The sequence below is a fragment of the Egretta garzetta genome, unplaced genomic scaffold (genome assembly GCF_000687185.1).
Source record: "Egretta garzetta isolate BGI_Z169 unplaced genomic scaffold, ASM68718v1 scaffold297, whole genome shotgun sequence".
NCBI classification, from domain to species: Eukaryota; Metazoa; Chordata; class Aves; order Pelecaniformes; family Ardeidae; genus Egretta; species Egretta garzetta.
Window position 1 is genome coordinate 6600941 of NW_009260410.1, and position 19528 is coordinate 6620468.

Consider the following 19528-nt stretch of genomic DNA (forward strand, 5'->3'; position numbering starts at 1 on the left):
ATTATTTGAAAGGCATAATTTGTCTAAACTTGCATACTTCTTCATTATGGGCCAAACTCTAACTTATAAATCTGCAGGGATTCAAGACTATGCTGTGGAGCTCAAGTGGCCCAACAGCGTGCAGAAGAGAAGATTTTAACTGACAACGAAGCCAAACCAAGACACTGGGATCAGTAGTAGCAGCAGCTTTGAATGCTACCAGAACCAGTTCTTTTCTGCTGGATGCGGACACTTCATAGCAGATGCCAATCTTCAGCAGTTTGTAACAAATTAGATTAAAACAAAGCAGAGAGGCAACATCTTAGAACAGTGGGAACCATGAAATGTAGCAGCCACAGAGCTTGTACACTTTCCCCTTCTGCCACTGCTAAATGGAACGGCAACCTTTTGCACACGAACAGGCACACAGGGAGGGCAGTAATGCTATAGAGCTCTGCTGATAAAGCCACCAGAGCTCATCTGCTGGTGTTGTGGGACTAACCGATGAAACATTTTATGTTATACAAACAAGTAGTAACAGATCCCTAGAAAAGTTTACATACAAAATACTGTACAGATGGTCACATTCATTAGGAACAAGGCTGAGGAATGGCTTTAACTAGTCTACCAACGCATTAGCAACAAGTACGAAAAAATTAAAACATGTGCCTCTATTTCTCACCGTGCATTCCCAGAGGTGCGTCCAAGAATGATAGGCTAATTAAAATGTGGGCCTTCCCTATACTGCCAGCAAAATTAGGAACTCAAAAAATCTAATAGTAGCACTTCCCTGTTTTCAATTCACATTGAATATCAATTGCCCAGTTGAAGCTTAGTTACTCAATCTGTATATTAAAAAAAAAATTAACTTTTGTTGATATTAGAAAACAACATTTCCCTTGTAAACCCAACACTGCAGAATTACAGAAGCAGCCAAGAGGTCAATAACCAGCAGGGAGAGCAACAACACAAAGCACATTGTGTTTTAATTTATAGGAATAAGGGGCCTCTCCTCTCTTTTCTTCCAGATATTGGTTTTGCTATCTCTTTTCATGAGAGATGGTCTATCCCTTTTTTTAGCAGAAGGGATACCAGATTCATGACTTCCTGATACAGTTTTTCTTCTTAGACCTTCTTCATCATGTTCTATGACTGCCCCATTCCCTCCATCCAGAACGTGCCTCGCAGCCTGGTCCTCTGGAGTACAAACAGTGGTCCCACTTTCACTGCTACTCAGATCCAGATCTTCAAAGTAAAGTATCTTAGAATGCGGCATGGTTTTTATGAAAGTTTTCTCTCTCTCCAGTTTCCTACTAGGATGATGCTCATTCATGTCCACGCCAGAGTCCAGACTGGTATCATTACTCTCTGTTTTTCTGCCCTTTTTCAGATCTATGAAAGAATGCCTCACTTGAGCGATCGGCTTTCCATCCAGGGACACAAACCATGCTCGAGGGTGTGGACATGGTTTTCCTTTAGAGAGTTCCAATAATGTTTGTTCCGAAATACCTTGAAGTTCAGATGAAAACGGAGTCATTACGACTGCTTCATTCAATGTCCCAGGAACAGAAACAGATTCCAGTAAGCTATTAGTGTACCGGCCCCAGTTTGATGTTTGAGAGGGTAAACCCTCTTCGTTATCTAATGTACTGTTTTCATCTCTGCAGACAGAAGGCTGTGGATGAGAGTGCACCGGCATTTTCGGTAACGTTTGCATGTAACTGTCACGATTCATGGGTTCCATCATGGGGCTATATACTAACTGCCCTTTTCTTGGCAAAGTTGCTGATTTAGCAGGATGCAATTGTTCTGGGGAGTGGAAAAGGTCAGAGGTTTGAAGAATAGCAATAGGTTGATTGTAAATATGCATTAGATGTTCTGGGATATGGGAAAGCCCATACATCTCCTCTTTCAGTGAAAGGTACCTGGTTTGGTCTTGAATGTCTCTAGGAGCCTGGGAAATAGTACTGTTACTATGCTTTGGCTGCTGCAAGTGCCTAACTCCAGCATTAGGCTCCAATGAATGGGCTGAATTTCTTGACTGACCAGTCTGACAGGATGACTGATAAGAAGCATCCTCTGCGTAGATTTTAAAATTGTCTCGTGATTTTCCATCTTCCGTGTCTATGGACATCCTTCTTTGAGGGCTGTATGAAGAAATCTTCGGTGTATATAACTGTGACTTATCCTCCAATTTTAAAGACCCTTTGACTGGATTGATGTGATTTATGTGAGTTGTTGATGTTGTCTGGTCTTTTTTTATGACCTCCAGCTTAGTTGTATTTTTTTCCTTCTTTTGTGTCCGACCACATTTATCCCTATGCAAAAGAGATGCAAGGTGACTGTAGAGCACACTAGAAAATACTAGACCGTTAACTACCAGAGCTGAAGATTAGATTTTGGTTAAGAATTATAGAGCAATATGACATCACAAACACAAAATGAAGGTCTGTAATAACCGTAATTTTTAAAGAAATATTAGGCTACACATTATAGTTTAGCTAAGGGAGCAAGTCTCAACTTCAAAAGACTATTTTATCAACCTTAAATTCCATTCATGCTGAGCTTATTAGAGCCTCTTTTTGCTTACCTGCAGTAACAAAGAAGAACAGCAAAAAATCCAATGATAATGACAACAGTACCTCCCAGTATGGCTGTAAGGAACACTGTGTGATAGGCTGTTATGTCCTTGGAAACTGCACTAATAATTGATTCTAGATTGTGGGACAAAATCAGACAAGAATTAGTTCTCAGAACCAAATAACTCCACTTGATATGCAGAGCTAATCAGTAGTAATTAGAGTAACTAATAAACTACTTTTCCAGTGATTTTGTGTTCCTGTGGCACTACCTTCATCCTTCCCTTTTCACCTTGCTATTTCAGCAAACTAGAAAATATACAAACAGTGGTTACAATATAATGGATCTTCAAAGGTTTATCTCAAGTATTAAAGCCTTACCATGACATCCACTCAATTCCAGCCAAATTAATTTGTATTAGTTGTCCAAACTGACTTAGAAACATGGTCTACATTTTCTATTTAGTGCTTCTGTCAGAAAGTGCTATCTGTTTTTAAATTTTGACATCATATTTCTCCCACAAGAATCCCTTCATACGAATTTGCAAAACATGCAATAGGTCTACATAAAACAGAATCCACTGGGACTGTTTCACCCAAGACAAATTTTCTTGTTGTATTTCCTCATGTGATGCATGATCCTAAACAGTAAGCGATACAGTCCTGCTGATTTTTAGATCTCCATAGTCGCAGTTCCCTTGCAGGCTTCTTCCAAAAAGATGGACATAGTATTAACATTCAAATGTTCAAATACAGTCTGGACTTTTCCCTCTATAGCGTTTTGAAGTTCCAGGAAATGGTTATATGCACAAAGGCACATTATCAGGATTCAAACAAAAACTATCCAAACTGTTGAAATTGCATTTTGTTTTTCCCTTTCTGTTGTTAGAAAAAGCAATCAAACCAACAGTCTTATGATACATTGTTACTTGGTTTACTTAGTAATTTCTTTGCCAGTTGTTGCAATACCTCTTGTTCCAGGCAGTGGAGCTGCTATCCAGTAGCCTAAGTGCTGAGCAGTATACGTCCATACTAACTGACCATCTGCTTCCTTGACCATTCCTAGCCCACGGCTTACCCAAGCACCTGAAGAAAAAGGAGAAAATATTGCACATGCCATGCAGGATTCTTCTATACCTCAAACCGTTAGCAATTAAGCTATTACCAAACAATACACAAGGTCACAAGAAAAACTGATACTTCTGACCTATACACTATCTATTGCACAGCTTTAGCTAAACATACAAACTTTCTCTCTTGACAATTTCATTGCAAATATCCCTGTGTGGACATTTACTTTGAAACAAAGCATCAACATTACTTACCAGAATTAATTTAATTCATTTTCTATTAATGAATATCTTTCATAGATATGCACACAAATAATTTGAAAAATCCTATCATATGGGCTTAAGCATGTATGAAGGCCAAGACTAAAAACAAAATTAATATCAAAGAACAGGTAATTTAAGCATATGAATACAAGTTTAACATTAGCTCACAGCACTTAGTGGGAAAGCATTTTAATCTAATAAGCTACAATGGGATAAACAGTGTTTGCCCTGAATGTTTCTCTTGTCCTCCCTGCCCCAAGGCAGTAACAGTTCAATTAGCCCAAGGAAGGTCTATTGTTAGGACGCAGATTCCACACCATCTGTTTGGCAATGCAAAGGCCAGGTATTATGGCATGCCAGCTTCTGCAGTTAATAAAGCATGCAATAGAAGAGACAGAATTATACTTAATGCACTTGAACACATTTATTGTGGGCCATCTGTGAAATTCTAAGGACAGAAAACAACCTCATAATAACAACCTTACATTTTCAAATGGCAAATACTAGGAAGGAGAGAGAACCACCAGCTTTTTTAAAACAACATTAACCAAAGCATGCAAAAATTGTAATTCATATAAGTCCTATAATTCCAATTTTCCTCCATGACCCTTCTTTCAGCAAAGCAAAAGGAAATAACTACCAGACAGAAGGTAAAGATGAGAACTGAGACACGCCACATATGCACACAAGAAGCCACGCACAAAATATCATTCAGCAGTAAAACTTGCAGCCTTCTGGTACTTGTGATGGCTGGCAGAGGGGAATAGCAGCAGCGGCCACGTAGAGCCCTGAAAGAGGTGCTTTCTTAGTTACCTGCAAAACTTCTACTCCAGACTCAGAAGCAAGAACAGCCAGAAGAGTCTTCCATCCCTAACTCTCATATGGAGGCAACAATAGCAGATTCTCAAATTCTCTGTCAAGTCCAAGGCAAGATGTCACTATACTACAAAACTATCATTTTACAAGAATGGAGGATTGGCTGCCTACAGGCAGATAAAAACCAATACAAAACACCACATGTAAGCAGCAAGAAAATTCTAGGTCTCCAGAAGTTCCGTCTTGACTGAACAAATCTGTAAGAAGCTATACAATCTTTGCTGTACTCTTCAGTAAATTGTATCTCCCCTCCCAACATACTCAACAGAAAATAGTACATATTAAGACAAACATTAAAATGTGATTTCACAGAATGGCAAGGGTTGGAAGGGACCTCAGGACATCATCTACTCGAACCCCATGCTAAAGCAGGTTCACCTAGAGCAGGTTGCACAGGACATCATCCAGATGGGTTTTGAATATCTCCAAAGAAGCAGACTCCACAACTCCCCGGGGCAGCCTGTTCCAGTGCTGAGTCACCCTCAAAGTAAAGAAGTACTTCCTCATATTCAACTGAAACCTCTAAGCACTTGTTCTCTATGATTTACTGCCATTCAAACAGAAAGGTATCGTTCTCACTTTAATGTTGCAATGACAGCTTTTTTTTTTTTTGTAATTCTATTAAAATCTGCAAAGTACTATTCGTACTAATGAGGCGAAATATTTATTAAGAAGGAATCCACATTCAGTATACACAACAAATTCTGCTTTTACAGCAGCTGGAATATAATTACAAAAGCTCATTTTCCAGGAACAGTCTCGGTACTATCACACCTGGCGTAACCCCAGGGAACACTGCACAAGCAGACATGTGAAAGCACTTTTTGTCTTTTTTCTGGTGCATATGGATCAGTCTACACCGCATCAAACACAGACCTGTTCCCTTACCACTATCAGTACTGACACGGAAGCTCTGAGTACCATTATGACATATTACCCAAGGACTTCAGAGTTTAAAAGTGTATGTCAACGTCTTGCTGGGGACATCCCGCATGCAACACCCTGGATGCCAGAGCCTCATCATTCAGTGAAGTGGTAGCTCTCAATTCAGGGCCTACTGCTACTTATGGATGCTCTCAAATGCTTGCTGAAGAGCTGAGGTGTTCAGTTGTCCTCAGTCACCAGAATCCTGACAAGGAATGCCTTGCTATTACTCAGTTACCTTAGAAAAAAGTCGTTTTGCACACGTCAGATCAAGGATGAAAATAAAAGAAGCATACTTAAGTATAAACAACCAGAACAATGAATATAGTTGCAAATTTTCACTGTAGAGAAGAGATGGAAGTGGAAAAAAAAGTGGAAGTTACAGTTATTCCCAAAAAGTGTCTCTCCTTGTCCACAGTCCTCCTTGTCCTCTCCTCAGCAAGCAGCAAGAAGGCTCTGTGCGAACACTACACATCATTGAGCACCCATCTCAAACTATTTACCTTCACAGAACTTCTGTCAGAGTACACCCCCTCTGAGAGGAAAAAAACAAGTGTTTTAATTGTTTTTATTGGGTCAGCATGCCACCCTCCTGCTCTTGTTCTACCCACAAGGCCAAGATGCCTAAGCAGGCATGTTGAGTAGGCCCCTTGACACCCACATACACACCTTACACTGGTTTATACTTGAACATAAGCCTGTGCCGAGCTGCTTTAGCTCTGTCAACTTTTTTTTTTTTTTTTAATAGCATTGTTGACCTAGTTTTCTGTTTCATGAGTTAAAACAATTCAGCACAGGTCCAGATGAGCACAGGAGCTGGCAAAAGTGTCTGTGGCAGCAAGAAATTAAAACCCCTTGCGCTATTTTACCATGTCAGACTAAAACCCTTTCTTTGATGAATGCCATCTCTTATCACCAGTCACCCCTCTCAAGTCTTCTAGCTCTATAGACAGACTTAATTTTCTATGCCAAAATTTATTCTATTCACTCTTTTCCCAAGAGACAACCTAGTCAATTTTTTATTAGCATGTTCTTAATTCAAATTAATGTTCTTTGGTTGTTCTTCATTAAGATGATAAGTTTCTTTCTTGAACATGCAAACACTTTGTTAGAGTTGGTGTCCTCTCCTGTACTGCCAATGGCTGACTAACAGCTTTTTACTTTAATAAGGGGTAAGACACTTACTGCTTCGCTCACATATTTCAAGACAGACTGTGATGGAAAGTATAAGGTACAACATAAGAGAATCGGTACACTAATGCACACACACCTAATACAGGACATCTAAACAGGATAAGTATGTAGCTCATTACTCACTCTTGACTAAAATTAGACATGAAGGGATGACAAAAGGTTTAGAATGTCTAATCCCCAGCCTCCTCTTCCCAAGCATACTGTAGAACTACGTTGTTCCCTTCGGTAACTCTTATTTCCCCTTCATTTCACTTTCTGAATTGCTTTTGTTAACTGAGGTAGTATCTATTCCAGTTTTAGTGTCAAAGGATCTTTAGAGCTACACTCTAGGAAACAAAGCATCCAAATCTTCAATTCTGATTTGTTTTGTTTTAATAAGGCATTCACAAAATTACCAGGCTTAAAATTTAACATCACCTAAAATGTATGTTCACTGAGTCCTTAGCCTCCCATGAAAATAAAAATCTATTACATTAAAAATTTCTTTAACAGGAATGCTAATGAATTTTACCAAAGCTTTTTGAACTAATGGAAGCAGGAAAATTCTTTGAACAATTCAAGCTAGTTAATAAAATAAATTCAGAACTCCTAATAAAATTTGTGACTCTTCTTTACCACCACCTCATATATTAGTGCCATCACTGTTCCATGACATTGTGTCATGTGCCCAAAACTATATACATGTGCTAAAAGGTAGAGTAACAAATAGCTTAGCCCACTTACCAGTTTTCATATCGAATGTCCATGCAGGTATAGCATCTCCTGATTTCACAGTACTTGTGGGAAGAGGAAGTGTAATCTGAATGGGACCATTTACTTTCAGTTCTTTCCCAGTCAAAAGAACATTTACACATATTGCAGCAAGAGGAGCTAATTCCATGCTTTTGAAACCTGAATGTGAGAAATATCTTGTCTGTAATTAATTCTCCATTCATAGTGTATTTTTTTTTTTTTTAAATATAGAATTAAGAATCTATCCTCATTATAACTAAAGGCAAGCCCTCATTCACATCCAGCTACACAGTCAGCTGTCACCAACTTGGTCATATAAAAACAACATTTCTTCTCTTCTGAACTTTTAAAATCTTGTGATTAAAATAAAAACCAGTCATACCAAATCTGTAAAACAGAAACAGACTTTTGACATAGAGGTTCAACGCTGACTGTAGAGCCAATTAGGCAAAACTTAGCTTGGGGATAGGGGAAGAAGGGGTTTTCCCCTCAGATAATTTGATTACAAAATAGATAACCTATGTGAAGTACAGATAATATAAGAATTTTTGTATAATTGCAATATACATAACATTGAATCAAACTGAAGACATACATAAATATGACTGCTGCTTAGTTGAACAGTGCTCTTAAACTTTCCTTTAAGGTTTAACTTTCTAATTTGGCAGTTATAATTAACTGAATAGTTAATCATGAGGCTTGTCAAAGCACTCAAAGGAAACATTGCGTATACAAAGCTTTATAATGCAGCCTGAAAGTTTTGTTTCCTTTCTTTTCCTTACACTAATTTGCAAATACTTCAGAATACACAATATGACAGGATTGTGAAAGAAGCTGAAACAGAATTAGTAAGTACTAGAATAATGTTAAATCTATGCAAACTGTTAGAAGCTGGTTGTGAGAAAAATCCTGGTGCATCAGGTATCAATTAGCTTCCACCTGCCCTAAAAGGAAGCCTATTCCTTTCAGAGTATATGAATAATTTAAAACACATGCCAGACAGATTGAAAGGAAAACTCAAAGGGGAGAAACACTGCTCATTCTCTTACGCTTTACATTTAAAGAGGTGAAATACAGATAAGAAAGGTTTTAAAATACGCAAGTCAACATATCAATATATACGACAATTTTAAGTCAATGAAAATTAAAGAAGAGAGCATGACAGGTTCAAATAAGCCATGTAGCGGGCTCCTTATGCGCTGCAAAGAATTTACGAGCATCATGGTTTCATGTCCACTGGGAATAGAAAGAAAAGAACAAAAGATGGAACTGCACACAGTACAATCTACCAGAAATTACTGTATTTATGCAAATAAAAAAAATTGATAGAATGACAAATACTAAAAGATCCAACTGCATATGAGCAGAGTTATAATGACTCACGAAACCACTTACGGCTTCTCCAGTGAAGCGGACGTACAGAAAACATTATTACAATTACGCTCTGTATACGTAGCGACTACTTGGTTTCAAACAGGCTTACACAGAATAACTGTATGTGAGCCAAACTAGAGCTTCCATACAATCTTTATGCTAGGTGTAAAGCTCCTAGAGCCAACCATTCTAGTGAAAATGCAGAAAACCCTACAGCTGAAGTCAACTGCTGCAAGTTCACTGATTTCTTCAGGTTTACCTACTATGCACTGTGGCCATAACCATATTTTTAAGGTGTTTACTAAACCAGTTCCACAGTCTCATGAAATCCTGAATATATACATATAGACACACATACACACATATATAAAAAGCAGACTCTGAAGGAGTATTTCGGTGTGGTAAGGTATGTTACAGTCTCATGCTACATGGAACAAAATAAGGAGTGACATCAATTACTTGCCTGGTGTGTTTATAGCTTATTCCTATAGAACTAAGCTTTGTGATTTAATGCAATGGAAGCAGGTTCAGGCCCTTTTAATTTAAGCATATATTTTTCTGAAATGCTGTGCACTCATATGCATTATAATTTGAAGACTACTTTTAAAAAAAAATACTTAAACAACACATTTACATACCGGATTTATTTAGAAGAATTCCTGTTGTATAGAGAAAGCTGTCCACTTTCAAAAACTGCTCTGGCACTGTCAGATAGGCTGTAACATTTGTAATATGGTGATTTGTTGGAAGCTTTATTAAAAATTTTGGAAACTGAACACTCGGTTGAGATTTGGCATCTGTAAAAGAGTAATACTTTGCCTAAGCAATCGTAAAACACACAAACGGTGTTTTTATTACTGCTCAGAAACTCATTTAGCATAACAACCTGTTTTCACCCATTTTGTCCACAGTTTGTGTATTTCTGGTCTAGCACTTGTCACAGCCACACATGCAGCTACACAATTAACTGAAAATTTGGCTTTGAGTAGATAGGTATAAGTATATGAACATGCTTTTTTTTTTTTTTTATGTGTACAGATCACAAAGTTTTTTGATTATGGTCTGCATACACTGAACTTACCAGACAGTTTTCCAGTAATTAAGACAGTATCTTCAAACAGCCATATATTAGCTTGACTTTGTGGGAATAATGAAAGCGTCACAGACGAGTATACTGTGGAAAGTGATAATATCTGTTACACTGTGCAACCGAAAAAAATCCTGTGAGATCTCCAATTCTGAAGGAATAGTGAATAGAGCAGTTAAACAAGAGTATATGAAGACTGGATACATAAATTACTCCTGTTGTCCAGAGCAGGAATTTTAGTGGTTAGGCAGGAAGACCTCTGTTGTAGTTTGCTGCTGTCTTATGCTTTCTATGGATAAACAAGTGGCTAGAATTCTTACAAGTCCATCTTTTAAAAAAAAAAAAAAAAAAAAAAATCATTAAGAGCATGCAATAATTAAACAGGAAAACTTGTGAAGAAACACTGCTGAAAGGAAGCTATAACAGGTTATACAGGACTCGAAGCACTGGCACTCCAGGTATCACTAAAGACAACAACATGATTTTTGTCAAAAGACATTATCAGCCCTTTGCTAAGTCTAGGTAAACAATTTCTCAGAACGCACTCACGGTATCACAATATAACCTACTTAGAGTTAAAAAGGGTTATTTTCTGGTTTACAATAATAATTCTGACAAGTCTAACAGATCATTCACCCTTACATCTGCATTGACAGGCACTACCTCCCTTGACTGACTTCATTCAGTCATGTTCAGTTGACAGTAACTACTCAGACTGCTGAGGAAGACAGAAATTTAATTACCGACAGATACAGTTTAATAATAGGACTGTAAGATGCTTACGTACTTGGCATTCTCCCAGTCTTCCAAGGCAAAGGTGTTAACATGTAGCCATCCTTGTAGGATACGATAGTTAAGCTTAATCCTAATTTGTAGGGAACTTTTATTAATACCGCTCCACTGTTTCCAGTAAGAGTAGAATTTGTCTTTGTGTAGTTAACAAACACTTCTACAACCGCTTGCTGCAGGTACTGATGACTGATGATGTCATTTACTTGAACTTTTAGCGTAAAAACAGATCCTATTAACAGAAAGAAAAATCAGGAGGTCATAATATATCATAACTAAGGACCATAACTTAAGTTTGTAAATAAGTCCCAGAGTTTATGCCTTAGCTATTTATTCACCATACGGTGGATCTCTATTTCAACACAGCTCTGGCCAAAGGGAGAGGTAATCATACAGTTATATACCACAGAGCAGAAAGAAGCAAAAAAACCTTGAGGTGGGGCACAAAGATGCCAAAAAATGTTTACCAAACTCAGCAAATAATACCCAAACTGTTAAAAAAAAAAACCAAACCAAAACCAAAATTACAAAGGAATTCTTCCCCTTTTCATTTAAGCTTGAACAATGTATCTGTGACAACATTAGTTTCAATGCACCTTGCAAGTGCTCTGCAACGCCACAATGATAATACAGATGGTCTTGTTATCTAAGTATAACCCTTGACTTGGGTCACATATTTAAATACACACCTTGAGTTTCTAAAACCAGAGAAACTAATGTGTACAAACTGTGGGATAACACACTTATTTTTACAAGTGTAAAATTATTATGAAGTAACCAAATGCATCCAGACACTTTGACTGTTTTAGTCTATCATCCCCCATCAGATTTACATTTCTGGTCTAGTTTTCACCTTTCTGTATTGCAATATCTAAATAGCATTTGTCTGCTGCTAATTAGAAGAGCTGACATTCCTTTACGATACTTAGTGGTTTACAGAGATCATAATTACAGTGACTGAGCAGTATGTTGAAAATAGCAAGTCTTCTTGAACAACAGTCTCAAGATGTTCTGAAGCACATTCAGTTTCTCTCCCACCTTGACTGTACATAAACTATTAGGGAGTCTTTTCATAGACAACAGGTACATGAAAATGCACAGAATTCCACGTAATTTCCAGTGTGAAATTAAGTTATTAGCAGAAATTAAAGTATCTATGGACCACTGTCAAAAATATTTCCAATAACATTAATTTTCCAGTATTTTGGTTACAGACACACTACCATTCAATACCATTGCACTACTTTATACCCAAATATTTTCAAATACATTAATTACAAATATGCATTTCTATTTAGGTTGAATGTCAGACTAAGTTTGTTTTAAGTTTATCTACATAAAATCATAGTTCAATTTCATTACGTTATCTCCTCCATAATTGAGATTGACATTGCACCACGAGATTACTACCATTAACCTTGATTTAAATGAAAAGGCCTTGAGAAGCCAAGCACAATCCATCAAAAAAACAGTACATAGTGAAGAAATCCAAGTTAGGCCTCTCTGAAATAAGTATTTATTTAGATCTATTGTATGAATGGAGTATAGCATACATTCAAGCAAAAAATTACCTGCACACAATAAAAGCTACACTGGCCTCAATTTAGTACTATTTGTCACATACACAGCAAAAACTTACCAGCTGTCCCAGTTTGATTCTCTACAGCATTATAGAAAAACCTACATCTCCTTGTGCAAATTAATATATACTTTCAAAAAAAGAAAAGCGATCCCAGTGGTAGTCTGACATATTTGACTGAATTAAACAGAAAATGCACAATAATCTTAGAACAATGTAATCTGTCTTTTTTTCCTTATTATGATATTTCAAGAAAAAAATTGCTTTTAAACTGCTGTTGCTAGAGGGTTTTTAAATCATGTATTGATTAAAAATAATTTATGTCCTGTCAGCAAATTATGGCTACTAAACAGATCTTCCAGGCATTGACCCAGTTACACATACACTAGCATGCTCCCAGTGGTTTCCAAATCTCAGAAGACAGGTCATTTGCCCTTGGCCAATGACTATTTAAAAGATTACTAAACAGGAAAAATACTGTGTACAATATCCTGATCCAGTAATTGCTTGGAAGTCAGGAGTATCTCATGAAATGGTATTTGAAAAATAAGAAATTCAGTAGTACAAAATTCAAGCTCACACCAGTAGGAACCAATACCAGACATGACTGGTATAAACTAGTATTTTAACAGCTGGAATCAAGTCAGGAGAAAAAGACCCTAGTATTAACAGCTGAAATAAGTAATGAAAAAATGAAAACTTGGAATGTACTCAGAAAGACACTTCCTTTCAATCATTTCACGCTTTTAATGTGTATTTTTCCATTTCCTGCTAACAAAAAGCCTAATGAAAATACAAAGGTGGGGGATTCGCTACATTCCTCCTCCAACTGTTAGGAAATTCAAAGGTCATTTTTTGCAAAAATATTTCTTCCTCTCATCTCCTTCAGTTACAGCCGTATTAAACTCCACTTTTTTAGAAGCATTTGGTTGGAAAAAAAAAAATAGATTGCAGAAACGCAGAAAGCTATTTTTTTATTTTTACTCTTTCTCATAGTGAACTGACAAATATCATTGGATGCTTTTAGCCACACTCAACTTTCATTACTTCTTTCTCCTATGGGTTCAGAAATTGCCACAGCATTTCTCAAACCCGATACTCTGCCTGAAATGGTGTTGTGAAGATGTAGAAGCAAGGTTGTAAATGCAAACTGAAATCCTGGAGGGGTTACTGAGACAAAGGTCTCCCATGTGAAAACAGACAGTCTTATACAATGCAAGCTCTGAAAGAGTAATTACCTACGTATTACTGTCATATGTAAGTAGCAGTTACTCAAGTGAAAAATGCTCACTTCACACCTGCTAATATTACGATGAAGATTAAAGGAGACTTGATTCTTAGCTCTCATTGCTTTTGGCCTTATCTTTTGTGCTAACACAAGAGTCATCCTGACAAGAGAAAGCATGTCAGTTGGCTGGGAGCCGTTCCCTCCCTGCAAGTAATATATACGAGCAAATCATTTATATTTTCAGATATCAAGCAGAATATACTCTGCCAACAAGTCACTTGAAGTTTGTGTGCAATGATTTTGGAAAGACATTTTTTTTAAAGAAAAAAAACCAACTTTCCATTTCTTGATAGTAACAGCGCAGAAGACACGAGCACACATTATGTCTCTGAATCCAAATGCTAGTGAAATGATAATATGTAAAAAATCCCAGTTAAAAAAGACAGAATCCAAGTGTAACAACAATTTGCCTCCCCCACAGCCACATTTCACTTTTGTTTTGTACAATGCAGAGCATACCAGAGCATCCTACAGCGGGCCAGCTGTAACAGCCTAGTTAAAGCAAAACAATCATAAGATCCTAAGACCTCAGACTGATCTGTATCTTTCTGAACTTGGTATCGCTTGACCAGCTCCCTCCTCAAACCAACTCCCTCACATGCATTTAATGTGTAAATTTACCAGACATATTTAATGGCATTGAGTTCTTAACAATGTCATATTAACACTCATGACATCTAATTTGCAAAGAAAATCCTACTTTTTTTTTTTTTTCTCTTTTTATAAAGATCTTAATGCACAAGACCTTAAGGACACTTGTAAGTCTTACTATGACAGAAACAGCAGTAGGATTTTTGAATCACAATAAAATGTACTGAAAAACATTTCAGATGTAAAAATTAACTGTTGGTTAACTCTTTAACAAAACCAAAGCTGATAAATTAAACAACCGATGAAACAAGCTTTTTTCTGGTCACTAACACTTGCCAAACACAAGTGGGTCAGCTGTATCTCAGCATTAAACAGATTTGACAGAACTACAATTAGGAGAAAGAACTCAGTCTTAACTAATTTGATTTGTGCTGCTTCAGAGGGAGATTTGTCTCTTGGCAAGCCCACTGGAAATGCCAGCTTCTACGACATTTAAACGTCTGCTGATAGATGTTCATACAAATGCAGCAGTTATTTAGACAAAGGAAAACAAGGCCTTCTACCACATTTAGCTACTTCTGAAATGTCACTCCCTGTAAAATGACACCTCATTTCTTCCAGCAACAACATCTAATGCCTGGAATTTGGCTTCACATCACTGTCCTAACTCAGAAATCATATAGCAGAATTAAGCCAAAGAACTGCTTGGAATTACAAGCTGGGTACAAAACATCACAGTGAAAAAAAAATATCTCTTTATAATACCCCTATGTAATTTGTTCTTAATTCTTTAACTGAGATAAGTGTGTCATCTGGTTACCATATTTATCTGAGATTTAATTAGCATGGTCAAGGCCAGAGACTTTACAGGCACCGATATATTCCAAACCACATGTGTCAGGAGCTGCAAGATATGGCAGTGAACACACAAATGCAGGGAAGTATTCCTACATATTCTGCAACCCAGTCATAAGTCCCTTTCCCTGTTTATCACCAAGACCCTACAGCAAAAGAGGTTCTACAACTCTACAAGGAGGCAGTTACTCTTCTCAAACATGCAGACAACTACTCAATTAAGCAATTATCTTATGGAGTGGAGGGAACAATAACCACAATTAAATTATTCATTAGTTCCTTCCTTCAGAGGAGACTTTTCTCATCCTTGCCTAGAGATGTTTAAACCCATGCCAGAAAAGGCACATGCTTACATGTCTTTTATGGAAACTGCCTATGCTGTATTACCATGTTTCCACCTAACCAAACAGATAAAACATGGGCTGTGCAATTTGCTTGGTCTTAGCTGACTGAACAATCATTTTCCCATCTTTTACATTCATAGAACACCGTATCTTTCGGTTTAATATAATTAGGGATATGAAAAGGTGCACTGACGTGTAAAGAAGAAATCACATGTTCTAGGAATATCAGGTTTTACTACGCATGCAGTACTGCAATGGATATCAAAAAAAAAACAGCGGGGGGGGGGGGGGGGGGGGGGGGGGAAGACATGACACACAGGGGACAGGAATCAATGAAATATATAATCTACACAGTTAACACACATTTGGCTTTAGTAAAAAAAGGTCATATAAAAGCCATCTTCCTGCCCACAAGAACTAACCGTTACGTCCTAAAATTTCCTTAAAACTACAGTAATGCCAGTGACAAACTACAAAATCATTATCTATAAAAAGTAAAAGCCTATTATACCTTTAAAGCTCATTAAAAATTCATGTACGTGAAGGTGAGTTGTGGCAGCAACTAACTGACACAGGAATGATTTAATGCTGAAGTAAGCCCTCCTCACCACAGCGCACCATCAGTCTGCGGTTACCTTTTGTTCTTTATTAAGGCACAATGCATTGACACAGTACTTATTTTTCTGCCTTGCACAGTGCATTAAAATGGCATACTAGATGACCCTTAAACTCTAGTAACTATTTTATGGCTATATTCTGAGAATTATTGTCAGATACTAGGATAAGTTCTCTGACCAGTTTTCAGGTATGCTTCTTGTAACTATCAAATAACCTGCAAATCTCATTAATAAACCCTACATCCTAACAGTGTCTTCATTTGCTAGCTATCAGCATTCTTTTATGCTGTCTTACTCCACACAGACATTTACAGGCCCTACGTACAGATGGGCATGTACATGTATAAAGACATTTCCAACTCTACACAAATAATTCTACATATTTCAAACTGGTTCAGAATATCTCATTTAAAAACTAATTATGTGATTCTTTATAAACATGTTTATATGCTATTTATATGCTGCTCCTCTGATTTAAAATAACAGCATAAAATAAATGCAGAAAATTATTTTTCCTCCCAAAATGACACCAGAATACTACTAAAACACAAAACACATAACAGATGTTTCACCCTGTGCAATTTTAACTTCGCCTTCATTAATTAGTTTTAAGTACAATCTACACACTGTATTTTCAATGCATTGTAACTGAACTAAGCAAAGAACCTCACACAGTTTACAAAAGATCTGGGGAAATTCAGCAAATACCTAACCAGCTGTAAAAATCAATTTCTCTGGAAAAGAGAAAGTTAGATTTAGATAAGAACAACACACACACAGGATAACAAATATAATCATTCTGCCTGGCTGAAAAGAGCAAACACTTGAAAGATTACAAGTGTCAAAACTGACAGAGTTTCATTCTTGCACTTAGCACAAGGTTAAAAGCTGTACCACCCCTCTTCTCCAGAATCACCCTGGGAGTTAAAACTTCCATCTAGTTAGCAAAGAGCTGCGTAACTAACTATAACCATGAAGTGACCAGTGAAGAACCTGGGACAGGTTACAGCAATAGCTAAAACTTGCCCTTGTTTAGGTTGATCTTCAAGCAAAATGGCAACATGATTACTCTAATGTTAAAGCAAGCATGGACTGCTCCTTGAAATGCACTTTAGAAACGTGTCAGGGCTACTGTTCAATAGTGTTCAACTAGAGAGACTTACACAGAACTGCTCTTAGGCACTGCAAAGATATTGTAAAAAAATAAATATTAAATAAATTGGAGCCCAGAGCTAATCACCAATTGCTCCATTTGTATATGAACAAATATATATATATATATACACACACACACACACCTGTGGAGGTAAGACCACCACATAATCTATACCGTACAGTTATGTAGTTTAGCACTCCCTTAAAATATTTTAATGCAAAATTGAACATGAAGATGTATATTTCAAACAAAAGCTTTGGCAAAAGTTTCTGCAGTGGTGAAGGATACATTACTGACTTCCAGGAACAAAGCAGCAAAATGAGGTCTGGGAAAGCAGGGCACCACAGTATTCCCGTTGCCCTATTTCTGGTCAACCTTCTACCCACCTTACTGGGAAAAAAATGAAAATAGTACTTCAGATAACATTTCACACACTATCCTGATTCCTTGGTTCCAAATCAAGACTAGGCTGCATCTCTTGAAACAACTGGATATGTTTGCTTTTAAGAGCTGAGCAAAACAGCAATGTAGGAAAGATGCAAACCCAACTATCTACTGTAATCTCAAAGAAAAACATCTCATCCTTGCTGCCATCTCTTCTGGCTCATTCATTGCTTTCCAAAAACTATCTTTCCCAGCTCCTATTTCTCCATGCCTTTCATACTGTCCTATTTTTTTGGTGGAGCTCTTCTCAGTCTCCTTCCTCATAGCATTCATCCCATACTGGAGTAATCTCTGTGACAACGACTCCCCACAATAATTTAGCCTGTGATAACACTGATCATGAAGAAAGATCAATACTTTTCTAAAGATGTAGAGTTTTGCAAGTTTCGTAAACTAAAAAGAGTGATGTGTTACATAAAATTAAATGCACTGAATCAAACACATCAGAATGTGCACTTTAAATGGACACTTCAAATCTAGCAGACTGAAAAACCACAAGAGGATTGCCTATGGTAAATTAACCCGTGATCCAGGGCAAACTTCAAGGTACTAAGTAAATTAGTAGGTCAAAGACTAATTACTCTTTTTGTTCAAAACAGACCCAAAATCCAATTTCATGTTATAATAAAACCGTACCAAACAGTATGGAGAAGATGACCATTTACTGAAATAATGGAAAAAGCATTACCTACTTTACAGTTAAGAACAAGGCCTCTGTCCCCTCTAAAAGGGATTTTGTTGGCAAAGACAAGTAAATTAAAAAAAAAAAAATAATCACACTACCTTAGAAATAGACTGGTTTTCTCAGTCACACATTTTAGGTTTTTTTCCCAGCAAAAATATTTATAGACTTAGCACTGTTTCTTTACATAGGATTAACACTGAATTTTTAGTGATGCTTTTATAAAAAAAGTTGTTAATTGAATTTATTTACTTACAACGACTTTGTTTCACTTAAACCAGAATAATTATTTTCCTTTTATACCAACATATTTCAGGGTTTTACATTTTCTATGTATGTGTGTGCATGTATAAACACAAATCTTAAGCAACCAACAAGAGGAAAGGGAGGTTTGTTTGTTTTTTAAAGAAGGAGGTAAAGAAAATTCCAAAACATTCTTAGCAGAAATCTTCCCCTCAAATATTAGTTTAAAAATTCATGCCATGTTGGTACTTAGGTACTGAAATAATTTCCACAGTAGTGAACAGTCATTAGGTCACTGTAAAGCAATAAACTGATTTCCCCACAACTTTAGGAACTGGTTCCTCCAAATTCAGAAGCAACTTAAAAGAAAGATTAAATTTAATCAGGATTGAGAGTTCAAAATCTGTACTATTGCACAGGTAAATTCACATTTCAGCTTTTTCAATTTTAAGATCTGTTGTATGTAAGAGTGGACTGATTTAATGAGTTATTTAAATAAATAAGTAAATAAAAACAAACAAAACAATGGCTGAGTAATACCATTGTAAGTGGCTACACTTCCAACCAAGATCTCAAGACCAGATGCATAAAACTGAGTAAGTATGATATTCATTCCACAAATGTTGATATGAACCAAATATTGATGAAACTAAGGTCCTGAAAAATCAATAAAATAAACCAGATCATTATAGGCTGTATCCTTCATGATTACTACTGCGTAATCAATAAACACTTTCCTGGAATGATCATGCTTGTAAGAACTATGCAAGACTGTCATCAGGCTAATCCATAAAGCTGCTAACAACTCGCTCACCTATCCAGTGGGAACACTCTCAAGTGCACTGCACCTAGTAAGATATA

The 19528-nt window shown here is 36.8% G+C and overlaps 1 protein-coding gene across 1 annotated transcript; it reads right to left on the bottom strand.

Moving 5' to 3' along the window:
• Nucleotides 1-964: 964 nt before the first annotated feature.
• Nucleotides 965-11141, bottom strand: FAM171B (family with sequence similarity 171 member B). Its single transcript, XM_035899110.1, is given in 8 exon segments — nucleotides 965-2297; nucleotides 2570-2693; nucleotides 3528-3644; nucleotides 7610-7777; nucleotides 9631-9789; nucleotides 10074-10166; nucleotides 10867-11119; nucleotides 11121-11141. Coding segments are annotated over 8 exon segments (2268 nt in total).
• Between the last annotated feature and the right edge of the window lie 8387 nt (nucleotides 11142-19528).